Here is an 18,630-nt window from a genome sequence, read left to right as displayed (position 1 = left end):
GGAGTAACAGAAATATAATTCAAGTTTGACACGGGCATATATTTGCTCTACAGAAGCCGTGACAAAATGACATTGAATTCTTATATTGCAATCACCTTTAGGACTATAAACCTCAATCTACTTGTTTTCAAAGGCCGGTGGGAATTCCCAGTACCTAAAAATAGACTGCCACACTATTTCATACATGTACGTGTACAGACTTTACAGTAAAAACCTACGATTAGTGCATCAATATATTTTAAAAGCAAATATGTTTACTGATTGCATATAGCACCTAGATATATACGTAGTTCGTAGTACCAGTTCCTAAAAAATGACTGAAAAACTTAATTCATGCATGTATACAGTAATTATGATCATTGCAATACTACATTGTAAAAAACAAAGAGTATACATGTACACTGATAAACACCAAGACTGATGAAGTATAATGGCGGAAAAATATGTGTCATTTAGTGAGTTTAAATGTATGCGTCATTTCCAAAAGAAAATAATGCAGAGACGTTTTTCTATATTTTCGTTTTACATTGTTAATTGTATGTAAATGTATAAGGGTGAATCCCAAGTGCTTTGTTTCGATCAGTTCTGCTTTATATAGTCATAATTTTCCTAATAGACTGAAATAGTTAAGACTGGGCTTAGATGTCTTTGAGGTGATACATGAAGAGCGATTGAGCTCAGGCCAAGAATTAAACCAAGTATAAATATATAAATGCACATGGTAAATATTATACAGTTATTGACTGGCAGGGGGTGTAATATAACATTATTTGGACTACTTAAGGGAGTTATATTTCCCGAGTGGTTATATTTTCCCAAAGCGCGCAGCGCTGAGGGGAAATATGGTCACGAGCTTCAGGTCTAAAGAATGTTATATACCCCCTGCCAGTCAATAACTGTTATATTAGATAGCCTTGATTTTTTTGTTTTTGTTTGGGGGGGGGGGGGGGGTCCATATTTTTTTGGCCCGAAATTTATTTTTAATTTTTTTTCGGGGACAATCAACATTTTAGAAAAATAAGAGCAAAAAAAAAAAAAATCATAACAAAACAAAAATGGAAAACTAATTTTCAGGGGAGAACAAAAAATTTGCCCAAAAAAGCATTTCTGGGGAAAAAAAAAAGTTGAAAAAAAAAAGTTGGGGAAAAAATAAACGTGGAAAAAAAAATTCATGAAAAAAAATTATTGAGAAAAAATAAAATGACCCTCGGTAATGGTGTAATTGGTGACAAACAGTCCTCAAAAGGGCGACATGTATTGATTAAAAATATTTTCATTTCACCAGCTGGTAAAATATAACCGGCCAGGAAAATATAACAATTTGGATCCTCGCAAATGATATCACGTGACGAGCTCTGGACCAATTACATCTCGGTATCTGTCTAAGCTATCTAATATTGCATGTTATACAACACCTACGTGGATCCTTGTCATTTGATTGGACGGTTGTTGATCACATGATATTCAATAGATGGTATATTGCACGGTCGTGCATTTTTGGTTATATGCGCCGTGCATTTTTGGTTATATGCAGACTGCGTACCTCTCTGCTGCATGTGCGCGTATCCCTGCGTGTATCTGACGCGAAGGCAATCTGCATGTAATCGAGAAGGCTTGAACATAGATAACATTTTAGCTAGTGATTCTGCTTAATCAGAGCAGTCTATATAATTTGATCCCTATATAAACATGATATTCCTTTTATGAATATAGTATATTTCAGTGCGCATTAGTACATGTATATAGTACTGCTTTTGATACTTCATCGGCATTAAATGTTGGTACGAAATGTTGCCTACTAAGTTTTAGAGTTGGTCAAAGCCTAAACTCAATGATAAAGATAAAGGGTGAGCTCTGGTAAAAAGAATAGAAAATGAATTCTCACAGAATCATATACTGGCTGAGTAATAAGCATAGAAAGATTAGGAAATTAAGGTACGTAGGCCTGACACCATTTGTGTAGTCCCATTATACATCTTTCTGTGTACAATGCTTGTTACTTTACCAAGACTGGGCCAAATTTATGGTGATTTTCATGACTCCTGGGGGTGTTTCACAAAGATCCTAAGTAGAACTTAACTCTAAGTTGGACTTAAAAATTATGGACAGCCATTGGAGTCTTAAAATGAAATATATTCAAAAGCAGAAATTCAAGTATTTTAGACTTTTTATGAATTCCACATCAAGAACGTGAAATCTTTCATAATGATGGAAAATATGATTGATTTGAATCAACATTTTATGCCTTGTAAAATAATTTTTACAAATTTTTTTCAACGATGCTAACGGCTTTCCATAATTGTTAAGTCCAACTTAGAGTTAAGTTCAACTTAGGATCTTTGTGAAACACCCCCCAGAACTTTGAAGTACACACAAACACATGCTACATGATCATCTTTTTCGTATCCATTCCACACGTTTTCTTTCACAATGCAATCAGATGATGGGCAGATGACCAGAACTCACCTTTATCTTTAAGTTATAAGGTTTTTTTATCTTTATATCTGAAGTTAGATCACGGATCATATTTGTTTTCGTTCAAAGGTCACGAATTTCTGATACTAGATTTTGTAATGACTCTTTTTTCCAATGCCAAAATGCTGAATGTGAATGGTAAAAATTTCTGAGACTTTTGTTTAAAGCTGTTGTTTTGTTTTCTATGCCTTATGGTTTACCTTAAACCATGAGCATCAAGTGTTGGAATGTATTATGACATACGTCACAACATTTGTCCTAGCATAACTAGTTGCGATACATGTAGGCCTAGAGGTGTTGTGGTTTATCATATTTATAGTGGATTGGTTGCTTGATTGTGAAACACGTGGTTCGCGGTTCGAGTCCCACTACGGCACTAATGTCCATTGACAAGACAGTACTTTACATTGGTCATTTTCCACCCAAACCAGGTGTATAGTGAACTGAATTGGTACCTGGTAGAAAAAAATTCCGTGAATGATTATCAGCGCCTTTTCGTGGTAGGTTAGCTAAAACCGAGGTTATAATATGATTGCAGGGCCATCATGGAAAACAGGAGTAAATAACGATAAGGCTAGCTGGGTTAACAAGGCATGATTATTATTATTGTCATTATTACTATTATTATTATTATTAATTATTAATATTACTATCAGTATCATTATTATTAGGCTATTATTATTGTGATATTTATTTGCGTTAATATTATCATGATGATTATACTGTTCATTAACTGAAGAGCGACCAAGGAAACAGTCTTTTCCAAATTCATTATTCATAACTACATCTAATTGATAAATAACAATAATTATTTTTTATTAAAGGTACTATGTTCCATTTGGGGGCCAACAAAAATGAAAAGGTTAAATTTCAACGGCATTTGAAAGATAATACTAATTTAGAACTCCCTAAAAAAGGTGGGGCTTGAAAATGTCTTCAAGTGGGAAAACAACGACTATTAGTTGTCAAATCGACTTAGGAGCTATAGAGCCAATAAGTAATAGTCTTGATTTTCAGACAATAACCGAATGGTCATACGTTTTATGCTGCGCAAAGATTCAATCAGTTTAATTTTTGCCATCACAAGAAGTGGGTTATTGATGTAGACAAATGCTCATGTACCCTTTACAGCTCATTTTATGTATGTTATTACCAAAGAAGAAAAAAAGCCAGTCAGTCACTCAATAGTGTCTGACAGTGAAGTCTAGCAAGTAAGCGGGTTTCCTTGCATAATTTGAATATTAGGACACTGCTAACGTTTAAATTTCACAGATAGGACATACATGACATATTCATAATCCCTGCAAAGTTCTACAGAATTTGAGGTTGGCTGCAAAAGGGACATAGTACCTTTAAGCAGGCGCGCCGGAAGCAGTTTGGGATTGGGGGGGGGGGGGCAAACATTCCATGGGGCTCACCTTCCAGGGGCAGTGACGTAATGAAAAAAAACGTTCGGAAGGGGGGGGGGGCAGACGAAAAATCTGAATCACCACCAGTCTAACACGTTACTTGCAGGTCCCGCGGAACGTTTTTCAAAGTGGAGTATTAACGATCAGGTAGAGCGTAAATTGGCGTGGGGTCCAGGGCATGAGCCTCGGCAGGGGGTCAAGGGGCTGAGCCCCCGGAAGCTCAGGGGTTTTAGGTATTTAATTACGGTCAGATGAGCATCCAGGGGCCCTCTTTAAGGCCATTGACGTGTTCCAGGGGGCAGAGCCCCCGAAAGCTCAGGGGTTTTAGGTATTTAATTAGGGTCAGATGAGCATCCAGGGGCCCGCCTTAGGGCCCTTGTTGGGGTTCCGGGGGCAGAGCCCCCGGAAGCTCAGGGGTTTTTAGGTATTTAATTACGGTCAGATGAGCACCAAGGGGCCCGCCTTAGGGCCCTTGGTGGCATATGGAAACGTTGTATCATCCGCTCAATCTGACTTGCGTGCATAGAACAAATGAGCATTTTTCCATGAAAAAGTGAAGTTTTCTAAAATGTGCGTTTCTTTCCAGCATTGGGGCGCCCGGAAGTCACTCGGGTAGCATTTCATAAAGTATAATATAAAAAGACCATATGCAAATTTTCTGTACTTTTGTCGGAAAAAATACATTTATCCAGCACAATGTCGTCTCTTTTTGCGTTGGAGAAGAGCAAATAGCGAGTTTCAATCAAACTTTGGCCGCTCTCGCAAGCTCTCACTCGTTTCACTGGGGTCAAGCGGCTTTGGGGCAAGCGGTTAAAGAAAATACTAATCGTTAGCTTTCTTCTGGTATTAAACTTGTTTTGATTGATTATATAATTTTGTCGGAATAAAGGAAACAAAAAGGCTCGACCAATATCTTATCAGCGTCTGAATTGGCCTTTTGACCTTGAATTCCCTGATGCAAGCGCACTAATGACGTCATCTTCGCTAAATCGGTGTCTTTTATCGTAAAATGCGACCCTTTAACAATGTCTATACATCTTTTTTAATTATTAGTAACATATAACATATTTTTTCTGATATCACTGAAGTTTTGGGTTTTATTTACTGAGTAATTTTAAAATAAGAGCCATTTTACTGTTTTAAAGCTCGAGCCCAGCCACTTTGCAGACCATGACATAAAGCCTTCTAAATAAGCGTATTTTTCGTCCGACTGTAATTTGGGAATTTCTTATTTGCCAACAAAAGCATAAAAAGGTGTGACTTACATAAAAATGGAGAAAAAATACCGGAAAATCATGTCAGAACAGCAACATTTGTAAATCACTGGTATCGAATAAGAAATACCCCCCCCCCCCCCATCATTACGCCAGCGTTCAGGGGCTCATGTCTTCTCACCCCTATAACAACAAAAAACAGACACGTTTTCCCATTCTCGCACAATATGTCAACGATATGCGCGTATCGCTATTATACAGACCTCCATTGATCAATACCGTATAGGTGGCATGCGCAATGTTTAAGAAATTAAATTCCTGTGAACTTTCCTTTTCTTTGAATGGAATTATTATGTGATTTAATTCAGGTTTTTATTATTGTTATGTTCTTTTGGGTTAAAAATACAAACCATGTTTACTTCTTTACTGCTTTTTTTTTTTTTTTTTGAGGGGGGGGGGGGCGTTTTGCCCCCCCCCCCCTGCCCCCCCCCCCCCCACTTCCGGCGCCTATGCCTTTAAGATATTACGAAATATAATATTTTTGTGCGCGTTATATTAATACGATAAGGGGGTGTTTCACAAAGACTAAGATCGACTTTAAGTTGGATTTAACTATGGTAGGCCATTCATGCCACTAGTTCCTCTAACTATTCCTGGCATTGGTTTATCAAGGGACGTACAAATCGTGGTCACAAATCTACAGAATTTACCTTTTTTGATAGTATTATCTAAAGATCAACCAGTGGCACGAAAGGCCTGCCATAGTTAAGTCCTACTTAATATCGATCTTAGTCTTTGTCAAACACCCCCAAGATGAATCGAATCGAAGGTGTCGTGGTCGAGTGGATATGTCATCGGAATGTGGATCGCAAGGCCTGCGGATCGAGTCCCGCCGCGGCGCTAATATCCTTTGGCAATACATTAATCTATATTTATACATGCAGGTAGGATTATTATTTGAAATGCACTAGGGCGCTGATAACGGCTGCCGGAGCTACAGCTAGGGTAATGATTTTCAAAGCTCTTTGGAAGCGCATAATTATGGACGTTATATAATGTGATACGCTTTACGAGAACTGAATATTATTATTATTATCATCATGCTTTTTATTCCTTTTCTTTTATCTCGTATTCCTGTAGAATTCGAATCATGGCTGATGCATTAAAGAGTGCCATTGCTCAGAGTCTGGAGTGTCCTGTATGTCTGAATACCTTCACCGACCCCAAGATCCTGTCTTGTTCTCACACCTACTGCAAGACCTGTCTGGACAACCTCTTGGAATGCCATGGTAACGATCAGATGCTCCGATGCCCTGTCTGCAGAGCTGAAACCCAGGTCCCAAACCAAGATGTCAGCAAATTACCGGCTAATCTAGCTTTGAAGTCTCTCATAGATGACGTGAAGAATCAATATCAGTTTTGTACGAATTGTGAATCCGAGGACAAACCCCAAGCTGTTGTCTACTGTCAAGACTGTGGCATGTATTTCTGTATCACTTGCCACAACAAACACTCTCAGTGGAAAAACTTCCTCGGTCATGAGGTCTTTGCCATGAGTGATATCCTATCAGGGAAGGCGTCAGTACGTAGGTATCGTAAATGCAGAAAACACCCCAAAGAGGACGAGGAGTGCTTCTGTTCCGACTGCAGGAGATTCGCCTGCTTCAGATGTGTTGTCATGGAGCACACAAAGGAAGGACATGGGGTCATCGAGGCAGCTGTTTATGAAAGCAACCATATGAAGAGTATCGAAGACCTCAAATTCAAGACGGACAAGAAACGCTCTTGCTTTCAGAAATACGTTGATTTCATTGATGAACAGAAGGAGCGTGTGAGCGATGTTCAAAAGCAGTGTACAGATAGTATCAACAAAGCATATGAAGAATCAGTCAGGCAGCTGACAGAGAAGAAAGAAGTCCTCATTGTTGAAGTCAAGGGTAGGACTGAAGCAGTAAAGAAAGAACTGGACGAAATGAAGAAATCGGCTCAGGAGCACATCACTCACTTGATCACCGTAGATGACTTGATAACCACTAGAACAAAGACAGTGGCGGATCCAGGGGGGGGCCCGGGGGGCCCGGGCCCCCCCCCTTGAGAAAAAAATCATGTAAAATCACGTGATTTTTACGATTTTGGGGGGTTGGGCCCCCCCCCCTGGCGCTCAAGGGGGGGGTGCAAATTGAAATTTTTTTGAGGATCAAAAAAAAAAAATGTGCTCACTACCCCCCCCCCCCCCCCCCCCCCCCCCCCCCCCCCCCCCCCCCCCCCCCCCCCCCCCCCCCCCCCACTGAGCGAATTTTTGGCCGGCGCGTTTTTCAAATTTTCGGGAGCAAAAAAAAAAAAAAAAAAAAAAAAAAAAAAAAAAATTGTGCTCTGTACCCCCCCCCCCCCCCCCCCCCCCCCCACTGAGCGACTTTTCGGCCGACGCGAATTTCAAATTTTCGGGAGCAAAAAAAAAAAAAAAGTTGGGCCCCCTCCCCTAAGAAATCCTGGATCCGCGCCTGAACAAAGATACCGGTAGATATGGATGCTTTGGCTGCACACGACACTCTATGTCAAGACTTGCAAGAGGCTTTGAAACAAGAAGATCCTGACTACGAGAAGCCGAGGCAATCGAGCAAGAAAGGAAAAAGTGTCAGTTTTAAGAGGAACATTGGAATGGACGAGCTATCTCTCGGTAAGATCGTGAACGCAGTTGCAAAGAACATCTCTTTGCCTACTAAGGATAGCATGAATTATGCCATGGTTAGTACACCAGACGGTAGGATGGCAGTGGGATGTCGTGGAGGTGGCGTCGAGAATGTTCGAGTAGACCTCGCTGAATCCTCTGATGATAGGTATGTTGTACTAATGTACTAGATTACTCAAACAATATTACACTGTACACACTATAGAGTACACAAAGTCGAATGTAATGTTTGAGACCCTAAGTGATGATGAAGGAGGATTGTCATTGTAGACGGGGATGGTCAGGTCTATGTTAGCTACATGAAAGCTCGAAAGATCTAAGTATTCTCACCAGCAGGCGGGAATTAGGCGATCAGGGAGATACCATGTGATCGGTATACACCTAAGCAGATTACTAGTTAAAATGATTATCTGATCATTGTATCTGGTCATACAATACGATTGATTGACAAACAAGGTGTTGTAGAATATGAATTAACGAAAACAGGGGATTACCTAGATTAGCTGCTATGTCTCAAGGGAATACAATCCTGATAGCCACGTTGAATCACGGTGAAGGTTTGGTCAGCATTGATGAGTACACTAGCGAGCAAAAGCATGTCCAGAACTTTGTCTTCGATTACAAGATTAGGAAGCCTGAGAGAAATAAAATTCAATTCAATAATGGTTTTATTACCAAACAATGCCTCGCAGCCAAAATGCTGAATTTGAGCATGTTTACGTGTACATGAGCTCCATTACATAGTAACATTATATTTCATTTGTTACAATCATTATGCAAAAAGTATTGGTTATAATTAAAGGGATAGTTGAGTTCTGTTACAGAGGGCGCTACACAACATAATTTTTTGGGGTGACATAATGAAAAACTGAGTGTCAAATTTGAAAGAACATACAATTTAAATGACAAAATCATCTTTGTTTGATCAAAATCGGTTCAGAGACGGCCGTATTCAGTGAGGGCCCCATGGAAGACACTTCTTATTGATGAATGGGCTGTATTTTAGCCAATACCGACGTCGGCTTTTTTTTTGTTGGTTATATTACGCACAACCAACCAGCTCATGTATTGTTATTTCTAATTAATTTTTTTATTAACGGTCACCGTATTTTTTTGAAAGTGGAGCTGAATTGGTATGACCGTATTGGCTAAATTTCACACATTTTGGGGTCTAAAATTAACTTCATAGCAATTTTAGGTCCTAAAAGGGCCCTAGATATATCATAGATAAGAGAATGAGAGCAATAACCATGCACTTTGAAGGCATTTGCGGTCTGAAAACAGAACTCGACTATCCCTTTAACATTACCCATGTGTAGCTATTTAAATTCAATCACTATATATTACTTACATTTTTAAAATCTATTGAAGTTTACAATTATAGTAGTAGTAATAATAATAATAATTATAATGATAATAATAATTGCATTTTGGAGTTCCACAAGGTTCTCGGCTGGGTCCTTTGTTATTTACTCTGTATACTGATAATCTCATTTCAAAAGTTCAAACAAAATTTTCCCGAGATATCATGCCACTGCTATGCAGATGACACACAGCTTTATGTATCATTCAGACCTGATGAACATGCTAAAAAGCGATGTGACTCACTTCTAGAAACATGTGTTGACTCTGTACGTGGATGGATGTCTAGCAGGGAGGTCTATTCCCTCATGGCCAAACTAGTGCAGATATAGCTTTAATAAATGTATTAATTGCTGGCTTGGATTCCAGAGATAGGAACACTAACAATTAATTTTTTTTTAAATATAAAAACAAATTGTTTAATCATTTTTTTTATTTTTTCCATCCCAGTGAAGATGGCGGAGTTGCATCTGCAAATGCAAGATATCTAGCTTCTGTAGCAAGAGCAACACCTGGTGATGGAGTATATAGACCAAACAGCAGAACCAGGCAGGCCGTTTTTTCTCCTATCACCTTCTCGTATGTTATTCTTTGTTATTATCATTCTTCTTTGTTTCTTCCTTCTATCACCTTCACTTATGATATTCTTTGTTTTTATCATTCTATCACTTTCCTTTTCTGTCTTTCCTGTTTTTATTCTTTGTTTCTTCCTTCTATCACCTTCTCGTATGTTATTCTTTGTTCGTATTATTCTATTATTTCCTCTTCCTATTTTTCTTTACGCTTTCCTTTGTTTCTTCCTTCCATCACCTTATCTCATGTTATTCTGGGAGGTCTAATCCCTCCTGGCTAAACTAGTTCAAAGGGGCTTTAAAGGCATATCGTTTAACAATGTTTCCAGTTGTACAAATCTGAGATGCATGGCCCTACGTGTTATCAGTGTCTGTGGTATAATGGTGTAATATTGAAACCCAAAACAAATTGCGGTTAAAAATGATCATGAAGTGCTTTAAAAAAGTAACAATCTTTGAGTTACCGGTTTTACCATACCGGTAATCATTTCCCCGATTGACTGTAGTGTTATAAAAAAACTGTTCACAACCGTTTGGCAAAAAGTTTTTGACATCTCTAATTCCAATCATATATATCTTGGTAAATCAGACAGGCGATCGGCTTGTAAAAGTCACGGGATTCCTGACCTAAAGGATTATAATTATGATTGCAGCATGAGCTAAATTTAATCCAGGATTTTGTGTAGAAGCAGAGGCAAAATTACCCAATCCCTTTCATGAAATTTGATATGAATGTACACGGTATCAAAACACAGCCTAAGTTCGATTTCGGAGTATATAGGTCCAAGGTCCAAGGTCATTGAATATGCGAAAAAAAGCTAATTATACAAAAAATGTTTGACGAATTTGTTGGATTTTTTATATGACGGTACATAATAGTAAAATACAGCCTAAGTTCGATTTTGGAGTATGTCGGTCAAAGTTCGAAGGTCATAGCTCATTAAATATGCGAAAAATTGCTACACATAGGCCATTTGTGCCCGGCGAGGGGATGTTACGCTTTTCGTTGAATTGTTAATAATGGTCATTGTATAATGCGGGACTGCACTACTTGTAGCTACTTGCGCCCTCTATATAGACAACAATGCCTATAAACGGTACCCGTTGGTCCCCCACGATCATCTTTTTCTTATGTTAATTGAGAGCTGATTTGATGAGATAATTATAACCACCTACCAGTGACCACGCAGGGAGGTATAGTCCCTCTTGGCCAAACTAGTGCAGATAGGCTTTAATAATTGTATTGATTGCAGGCTTGGATTCCAGAGATAGGAACACTAACAAGTAACATTTCTTTGTTTTTTATTTAAAAAAACTGTTAAACATTTTTTTAAATATTTGTTTCCATTCCAGTGAAGATATCGGACTTGCATCTGCAAATGCAAGATTTCAAGCTTCTGCAGCAAGAGCAACACCTGGTGATGGAGGTGTAATGAGACCAAACAGCAGAACCAGGCAGGTTGTTTCTTTCTTCTATCACCTTCTCTTATGTTATTCTTTGTTTTTATCATTCTTTTTTTGTTTCTTTCTTCTATCACCTTCTCTTATGTTATTTTTTTTTAATCATTCTTCTTTGTTTCTTCCTTTTATCACCTTCTTTTATGATATTCTTTGTTTGTATAATTTCTTCTTTGTTTCTTCCTTCTATCACCTTCTCTTATGTTATTCCTTGTTTGTATTCTTCTTCTTTGTTTCTTCCTTCTATCACCTTCTCTTATGATATTCTTTGTTTTTATTATTCTTCTTTGTTTCTTTCTTCTATCACTTTCTCTTGAATATGTCATTGTACATTTGCTACTTTGTGTTATCTATTTGTGTATATTATTCTCTATTGTATATTGTTTATGTGCTTTATGTAATGCCAACAACTGAATTTCCAAATGGACTAATAAAATGTATCTGAATCTGAATCTGAATTATGATATTCTTTGTTTTTATCATTCTACCACTTTCTCTTTCCACAGAGGTGGAAGAGGTGCTAGAAAAAGCCCGGCATCCAGGCAGAGGACTCAAAAATCGAATCTGGATTGGTGGACTTGAGGTATCTGAGGATGAACCTTTTAGATGAGGTACTTTGAATTCAAATTAATGTAAATGTAAATTAACCCTACGACTATTAATGTTGTAGAATCCAAATTGCCCGTTACATAAAAACATAGTACATATTCCTCCCCGACTTCCTTACATGTTACACCCTAAATCGTTTTCACGTAATAGACTGTAATTGTGTAAATAAGTTTGTCAGGCAATAGCCACAAACGTGTTTTTTTTAAGTACTCCCAGGTTATATCACACCAAAAAAGCAAAATCTGCAGCTATAAAAAATGAGTACTCATTAGTATTTCTTTTCTAATGGCCCAACAAATACTTGAATACATGTGTTAATATTTTCGGTGGCCAGAAAAAAACTGAGAAAATAATATAAAGGATTTTGTTTTGCAGACAAAATAGCAAATAAAGTGTAAGAGATTGATTGCACTAGGTTACTACCAGGTATTGAGTGTGTTGCATATATGTTAGCAATATTCTAGGATTCAAACAACCTATACAATTACATTTGAACAATTTAAAGCAAAGTATATATTTACAAATTGTAAATGCATGTACACAATTTGGTGGCGCCACTAACATCTATCTTTTTAAAATTTTCGGCGGCCTAGACTTTAAATCATATATACCTATTGTATACGTTTATTTATCTAAAAATGAAGGTAACATGGTTTGTTATGTAACTTGTACCTTGTTATAAACATGAATATAAAGTCTATTGTAAGGTAAATTGTAACAAAAATTGTATTTCTAGTGTACACCCTGTTTGCTTTGACAGATAATAAAATAATCACAGCATTATGCAAAATAGTAAATACATTTTTATTTGGCTATGCTCTATAGGATGCCCTTCCCTACCCTAACAAATGCTATTAATGTTGTTTTTTCTCTCTCTCTCTTTCTCATCTCATCTCTATTACGCAGGTATCCATACCTTATCTTTCTCATGAAGCCATTTCCATATTCAGAAGATCGACCACAGATGCACTTTAACACTTCCCAACAAAAAAGGGAGATGTGCGATTGAGGGCTCATTTATTAAATGCAAGAGGATGCTTCATGCTTATACAAATAATAAAACAGTTCAAAAGTATATTATGTGTGAAAATCTGAGATATCCATTACAGTTTAAAGATAATATGTCCCTTTTGAAACCAACATTTAATTCTGTAGAACTTTGCAGGAATTATGAATATGTCATGTATGTCCTATCTGTGACATTCAAACATTAGCAGTGTCCTAGTATTCAATGAGAACTTATATATAGATTTATATAAGTAATATATATATCTGTGAAATGATAAGACATTTGAGTGCTCTCTTAAAGGAGTTTGGAGGTTTTATATTTCAGATATTGTAAGGTAGAGAATTCCATACATCTGGACCCCTGTGTCTGATTGATTTCTAGGCTAATGTAGTACGAGGATTGACGACATGTAAATTCGATAACTGCCTTGTTGAATATGAGTGAACCATGTTAGGTTAGAACATCGAAGATAATGAAGTAGATAACAATTTGATATTGAAACGGAACATTAATATGGCAATTTGGTGGAGGAAGATAATATCATTAACCTTGAAGCATTTCAGTTTAACAAATAGTAGGGCAGCATGGTAGCATGTCGGAAATCTTCTTTTTTTATTAACTTTTTTCGCCCTCTTTGGGCTGATATTTCTCAGTTTTGAATGCTTTAATATTTTTTTCTCTCTAAAAAACGGTTTTATTTGTTTATATTTTTGTTAAAACCGACGGGAACGTATCATAAGCAGCTCTATATACCACCGCCTCACAAAAAAAAAAAAAAAATGTAGGAATTACATGCCCTCTAACCTAAAAGCATTTAAACACTTCACACACCTATCAAACATAAGACAAGGGTACGTTCACATCAATTAGTCAAGGTCAGGCGCGTACGCAGGGGGGGGGGGGGGTTAACCCCCCCCTTTGGTAAATTTATGTATGTAAACCCCCCTAAAAAACCTAAACCCCCCCCTTTTGACCGACCTAAAATAGTTGACCTTACCACCCCCCCCCAACTGAGCAAAATGTCAAATTTCCAAATTTCGAAACCCCCCCCCAAAAAAAAGTGTCCTCTTACCCCCCCCCCCCCCCCGCTTATTCAGCGGCTGGCTGAGTCGTTGCGAAATTTTCTAACCGATTTATAAATGTTAACCCCCCCCCCCTGAAAAAATCCTGCGTACGCGCCTGGTCAAGGTTGTATACAATATGATTTGTAATGAGAAGGTTTTTATACTGAGGAAATATGCACGATAGCATAACTATTATCCAGAGAATTAGATTTTGTTTATTTATAGTAAAAGAGAAAAAACATACTTAAATGAAAACCTTTTCTTAAAAAATACTTACAGGTTGTATCATATAATAGATGGAAAAGGATCATTAAAGTCCAACACTTATTTCAGATGTATCCAGGCGCGTACGCAGGATTTTTTCAAGGGGGGGGTTTTAACATTTATAAATCGGGCAAATGGGGGGGGGGGGGGGGGGGGGGGGGGGGGGGTAAGAGGTCACTTTTTTTTGGGGGGGGGGGTTTCGAAATTTGAAAATTTGACATTTTGCTCCGTTGGGGGGGGGGGGGGTAAGGTCAGCTTTTTTAGGTCAACCATGGGATTTTTTTTTTTTTTTTTTTTTTTAATAAAAAAAAAAAAAAAAACCAAAGGGGGGGGGGGGGTTTTAGAGAAATTTAGGGGGGGGGGGTTTACACACAAAAAATTACCAAAGGGGGGGGGGGTTTAACCCCCCAAACACCCCCCCTGTGTACGCGCCTGGATGTATCGGAATAAGAGGAAGAGGAAAATATCAATTCTTGAAGAAATCTACGCTAATATATACCTGTAGAATGGAAAATCGATTTAACGAAGAGGCAAATTTCATTTGATAGTCAAAAAATAGAATTTATGTTTACAAAGAAAACTATGCAATTTGAATCGGTCTGTTCAAAGAATTTGTAAAGGGCCTGCATACTAAAACTGCCTGACTTCCCCATCAGTTTTCATAATTTACAATCATCATATAATCTGTCGATTAAAGAAATTGAAATGGTTTTTGTCCGTCCGAGAATCAGCACATTAGATGATAAACTAAGACAATTTTAGTTCAAACTGCTTTATACAATTATTTATGTTAATCGTAATGTTTATGTTAATCCTTTGGCAAGATATTAACCTGCACTTGCTACACTCCACCCAGGTGTTAAATGGGTACCCGGTAGGATGCGACCGTCATTGTTGGTCAAACAGCTTGTGAGCGTCAAGTAACGCCCGGCTGGAATGCTCCCCAGGGAGTGGAGATTGTGCACACAGTGTGTGCGGGCAAGCACTGGATCCAATGACCGGGGTAATAGTATATTTGTAAAGCGCTTAGAGACATTTGTATTAAGCACTATATAAAAAATAAATATTATTATTATTATTAATCGCTGTTTACGGTTTAAATTCATTTCAAGTGATAAAATAATGCTCATTCTGTGATGAGATGAGGATGAGAAAACATATATGCACATATTTGTTTAATGCTTGTAGTGAGATGATTATATGGGAACAACGTAGTGATATCCTGGATCCTCCTATTCTTAACGAAATGAGCTGGAAGGAAGTTCAAATTGGATTGGATGAAGTAAATAAAGATAGGCAAATATTTAATCACGTTGTGTTATTAATCAGATATATGATATTTGTAAGTAGGGAGGAAGAAAAAAAAGCCTCCAAGCATCGAGGAAATAAAGGGAAAATTAATTAAAAGCGAACAATAAGATAGAAAGACTTCTACTGAACGAAAAATATTGACACTCCATTATAAACGGTGATAATAAACAAGAACATTGAATGGATGCGGACCGGAAGGGATAACTTCCTATTTAAGTAAATGTGTAGAAAGATCATAGCTGGGGGATTTCTTGACCGTTTTTGCCAGCCATAGTCTACCCAATAAACCGGGATCCGCTCAGTTCGCATTTATGTGTGATTTACCGCTATCGACTGCCATGGACTGCTCACGTTTTTTTTTTTTTTTTTTTTTTTTTTTTGGGGGGGGGGGGGGGGTGGGCTTTTAAATTTTTTAATATATATTTGTTTTGGGTAAGATTCGTCATTGTTTTGCGTTTTAATTTGGGAAAGGGGGTTATCATGAAAATATTTTTTTCATTCAAAATAATTGAGTTGTGTAAATTTGTTATTGTAATGTAATTTGAAATAATTTGTATTTGTATGATATACATGTACATGTATTGCATGAAGTGAATAAAAAATTACCCCCAAAACAACAACACAGAGCTCCCTCTCTCTCTCTCTCTCTTCCTTTTCTATCTTTTCAAGATAAATACATGTACTACAAAATAACATTGAAAGCTACACAGAGAGACAGAGTGAGAGAGAGAGAGAGAGACAGAGAGAGAAAGAAAGAAAGAGAGAAAGAGAGAGAGAGAGAGAGAGAGAGAGAGAGAGAGAGACCTTAAAAACAAAGATAAAAGACAGATTGCAGATTGATAGTAAGAAATGTAGAGTCAGAGATATTTGGTACTTGGCTGGGACCCCTCCCCCTCCCTCCCCACCCCCTCCAAAAAAATGCATTTAGACTGCAGGTGGTGTATCATGAGAAGCCACTAATAGACAGAGAGATCAATTGATGAATGGACAAACCGATATATTTACATTTAGACAGACAGAAATACAGATACACAGACAGCTAAATAGATTACTGGATAGACAGATAACAAGATGAAGTTCACTTTGTTAAAAAAATGTCTGCAAATGCTCCTTCACATTTCATGTTTATTATCATCTCAACTCTAAGAAAAAAATATGTCAGACAGTGTAACTTGAGCACCTTGCATGGTGGATATGTGCGCTATATAAATATCCGATCTTATTATTATTATTATTATTCCAAGTCTGATGTCTACACATTTCCTTAGAATATTTTTAAAAGGGTAGTACATGTATGTGTTGCAATTTAACCAAACAATGTACTGTAAGGAAAAGAAAATGTGTTTTTTAGTGTCAAAATTAGTGTCAAAAGGACTGATGTGTGTTCATAAATGAGTTACCAGACCAGTCCAAAACTCCTAATCCCTGAAAAGAACTTAAAAAGTTAGCGAAACCAAACCCGAACTTGACTTTTTTTTCTTGTCAGTTACAGCATAATATATGTATATATATATATATATCACATTACTCATAAATTTACTGATGGCAGATATGACAATTTACAATCAAACTTCACCAGGGTACTTTCTTTTTCAATACTCAGTGTTAAACTGTGCAGTCCTGAATTGATTAAAAATAAGACAATAACAAAAACCGATACTTTTACACTAAGGAAACTGAAAAAACCATCTAAAATTATTTGTTTTAATTTCATACTTTATTTTTCAACCTGGCAAATGAAATAAGCATACAATAAAGATGTAGCTAATGTGTTATGATAACAAAATATACATTAAGAAATTGTTGAAAACTTATGGAAAAAAACTGATTGTGGGAGGTACCAGAAATATACAAATAATACACAAGCGTGAGTGCGTTATGGCAATGCGGCACATTAGGTGATTCACACTGGTGCAATAAAATGCATAAGGCGCAGCCAAGTGCATTTTGTGCCACTGCGAATACCTGAATAGCGCCGCATATTTGCCATAATGTCACAAACAAAAACCTGTGTATTATCTGTTTTATAAAATGGGTCTACTATCAAATCTTAACAGGGCGATAACAATGTAACCCTGAAACCTTTATAACAAATATTGTGTCCACACGATCACGGCAGCAGTGGCCTTGTAAACAGACTGTGTAGTGCATGGTGCGACTTCTCGTAAACATGCATTGAATTTCACACAGGCGTGCATTATGACTTTTTGTTGCACCTTTTTCGCACGGCTGTTATCACCAAAATGCACTCCTGCGCATATGGTCAAAATTAACGCACGCACACATGATTCATTTCAACGCTTCTCATTGGCTACATTTTTTAACCCATTTTATAATTGTTTTTATTACTTATCTAAGTGATGATAAAAGTATTGAATGCCATGCTTTACAACATGCTGATACACCAGTCATCATATTCAATAGTTCTGCACTTACAAGGCACTTTTTCCACTCCCTGGGGAACATTTTACTAGGTTATCGATATAAATGGTCTATGATGACAAGGACTATAGTGATAAACAATCACTCTCTGGAACATAATGTAAAAAAAGGTATTGGTTCCCTTTTCACTGATGCTATCCATATACGCCTTCACCACAATTTTTTTCCTGATCAGTAGCATATCTGATACCTTTTACACATAAACTTCAAAAGATCAATTTACAGTATTATTTATTTTTATGAGACAAAAAATGGGACCAGCCCTTTGAAGCATTTTGTCTTGATCATTTTTCATCTTACTGATACATGTAGTTCAACAGGTCCATAGGGTACATTTAAAAAGAAAACCAGGCTTTCCTGTATATAATGAATGATGATTCATGGTTACAGTTTTTTCATTATAAGTATGTGTACATGAGTAAAAATGACTCTACGATTGCACAATTATATCCTTCATGTTTTAACTCCAGGTCCACTTTAGACTAACAATACAGAAACATTATGGAGACTTGCATCTCAATACACTTGGCATCATATAAAACATGAAGAAAACTCAGGTTTACTATGTTATAATGATTATTTCTCTTCCTTTGTGTTAGCCGAATATAGAGACAATGTGTAGGCCTAAGGACATTAACATAGAAATTTTGTTTGAAAACAGACATTAATCTACATTTGCCACACTCCACCCAGGTGAAGTAAATGGGTACCTGGTAGGAATTTATTCCTTGAAATGCTAGAGCGCCGTATGG

At 37.2% G+C, this 18,630-nt stretch overlaps 1 protein-coding gene across 1 annotated transcript; it reads left to right on the top strand.

The window, feature by feature from the left end:
* Positions 1-6,248: 6,248 nt before the first annotated feature.
* On the top strand, positions 6,249-11,703 carry LOC115926471 (E3 ubiquitin-protein ligase TRIM33-like). The gene is made up of 4 exons (XM_030991211.1): positions 6,249-7,035; positions 7,686-7,935; positions 11,075-11,180; positions 11,686-11,703. Exons 1-4 carry the CDS (start codon positions 6,249-6,251, stop codon positions 11,701-11,703), a joined length of 1,161 nt encoding a protein of 386 aa, XP_030847071.1.
* Positions 11,704-18,630: the final 6,927 nt, after the last annotated feature.

The sequence above is a fragment of the Strongylocentrotus purpuratus genome, unplaced genomic scaffold (genome assembly GCF_000002235.5).
Source record: "Strongylocentrotus purpuratus isolate Spur 01 unplaced genomic scaffold, Spur_5.0 spur5_scaffold_2, whole genome shotgun sequence".
Lineage (NCBI taxonomy): Eukaryota > Metazoa > Echinodermata > Echinoidea > Camarodonta > Strongylocentrotidae > Strongylocentrotus > Strongylocentrotus purpuratus.
Note: the sequence above shows the minus strand (reverse complement) of the source record. Positions and strands in the feature narration are given on the sequence as shown.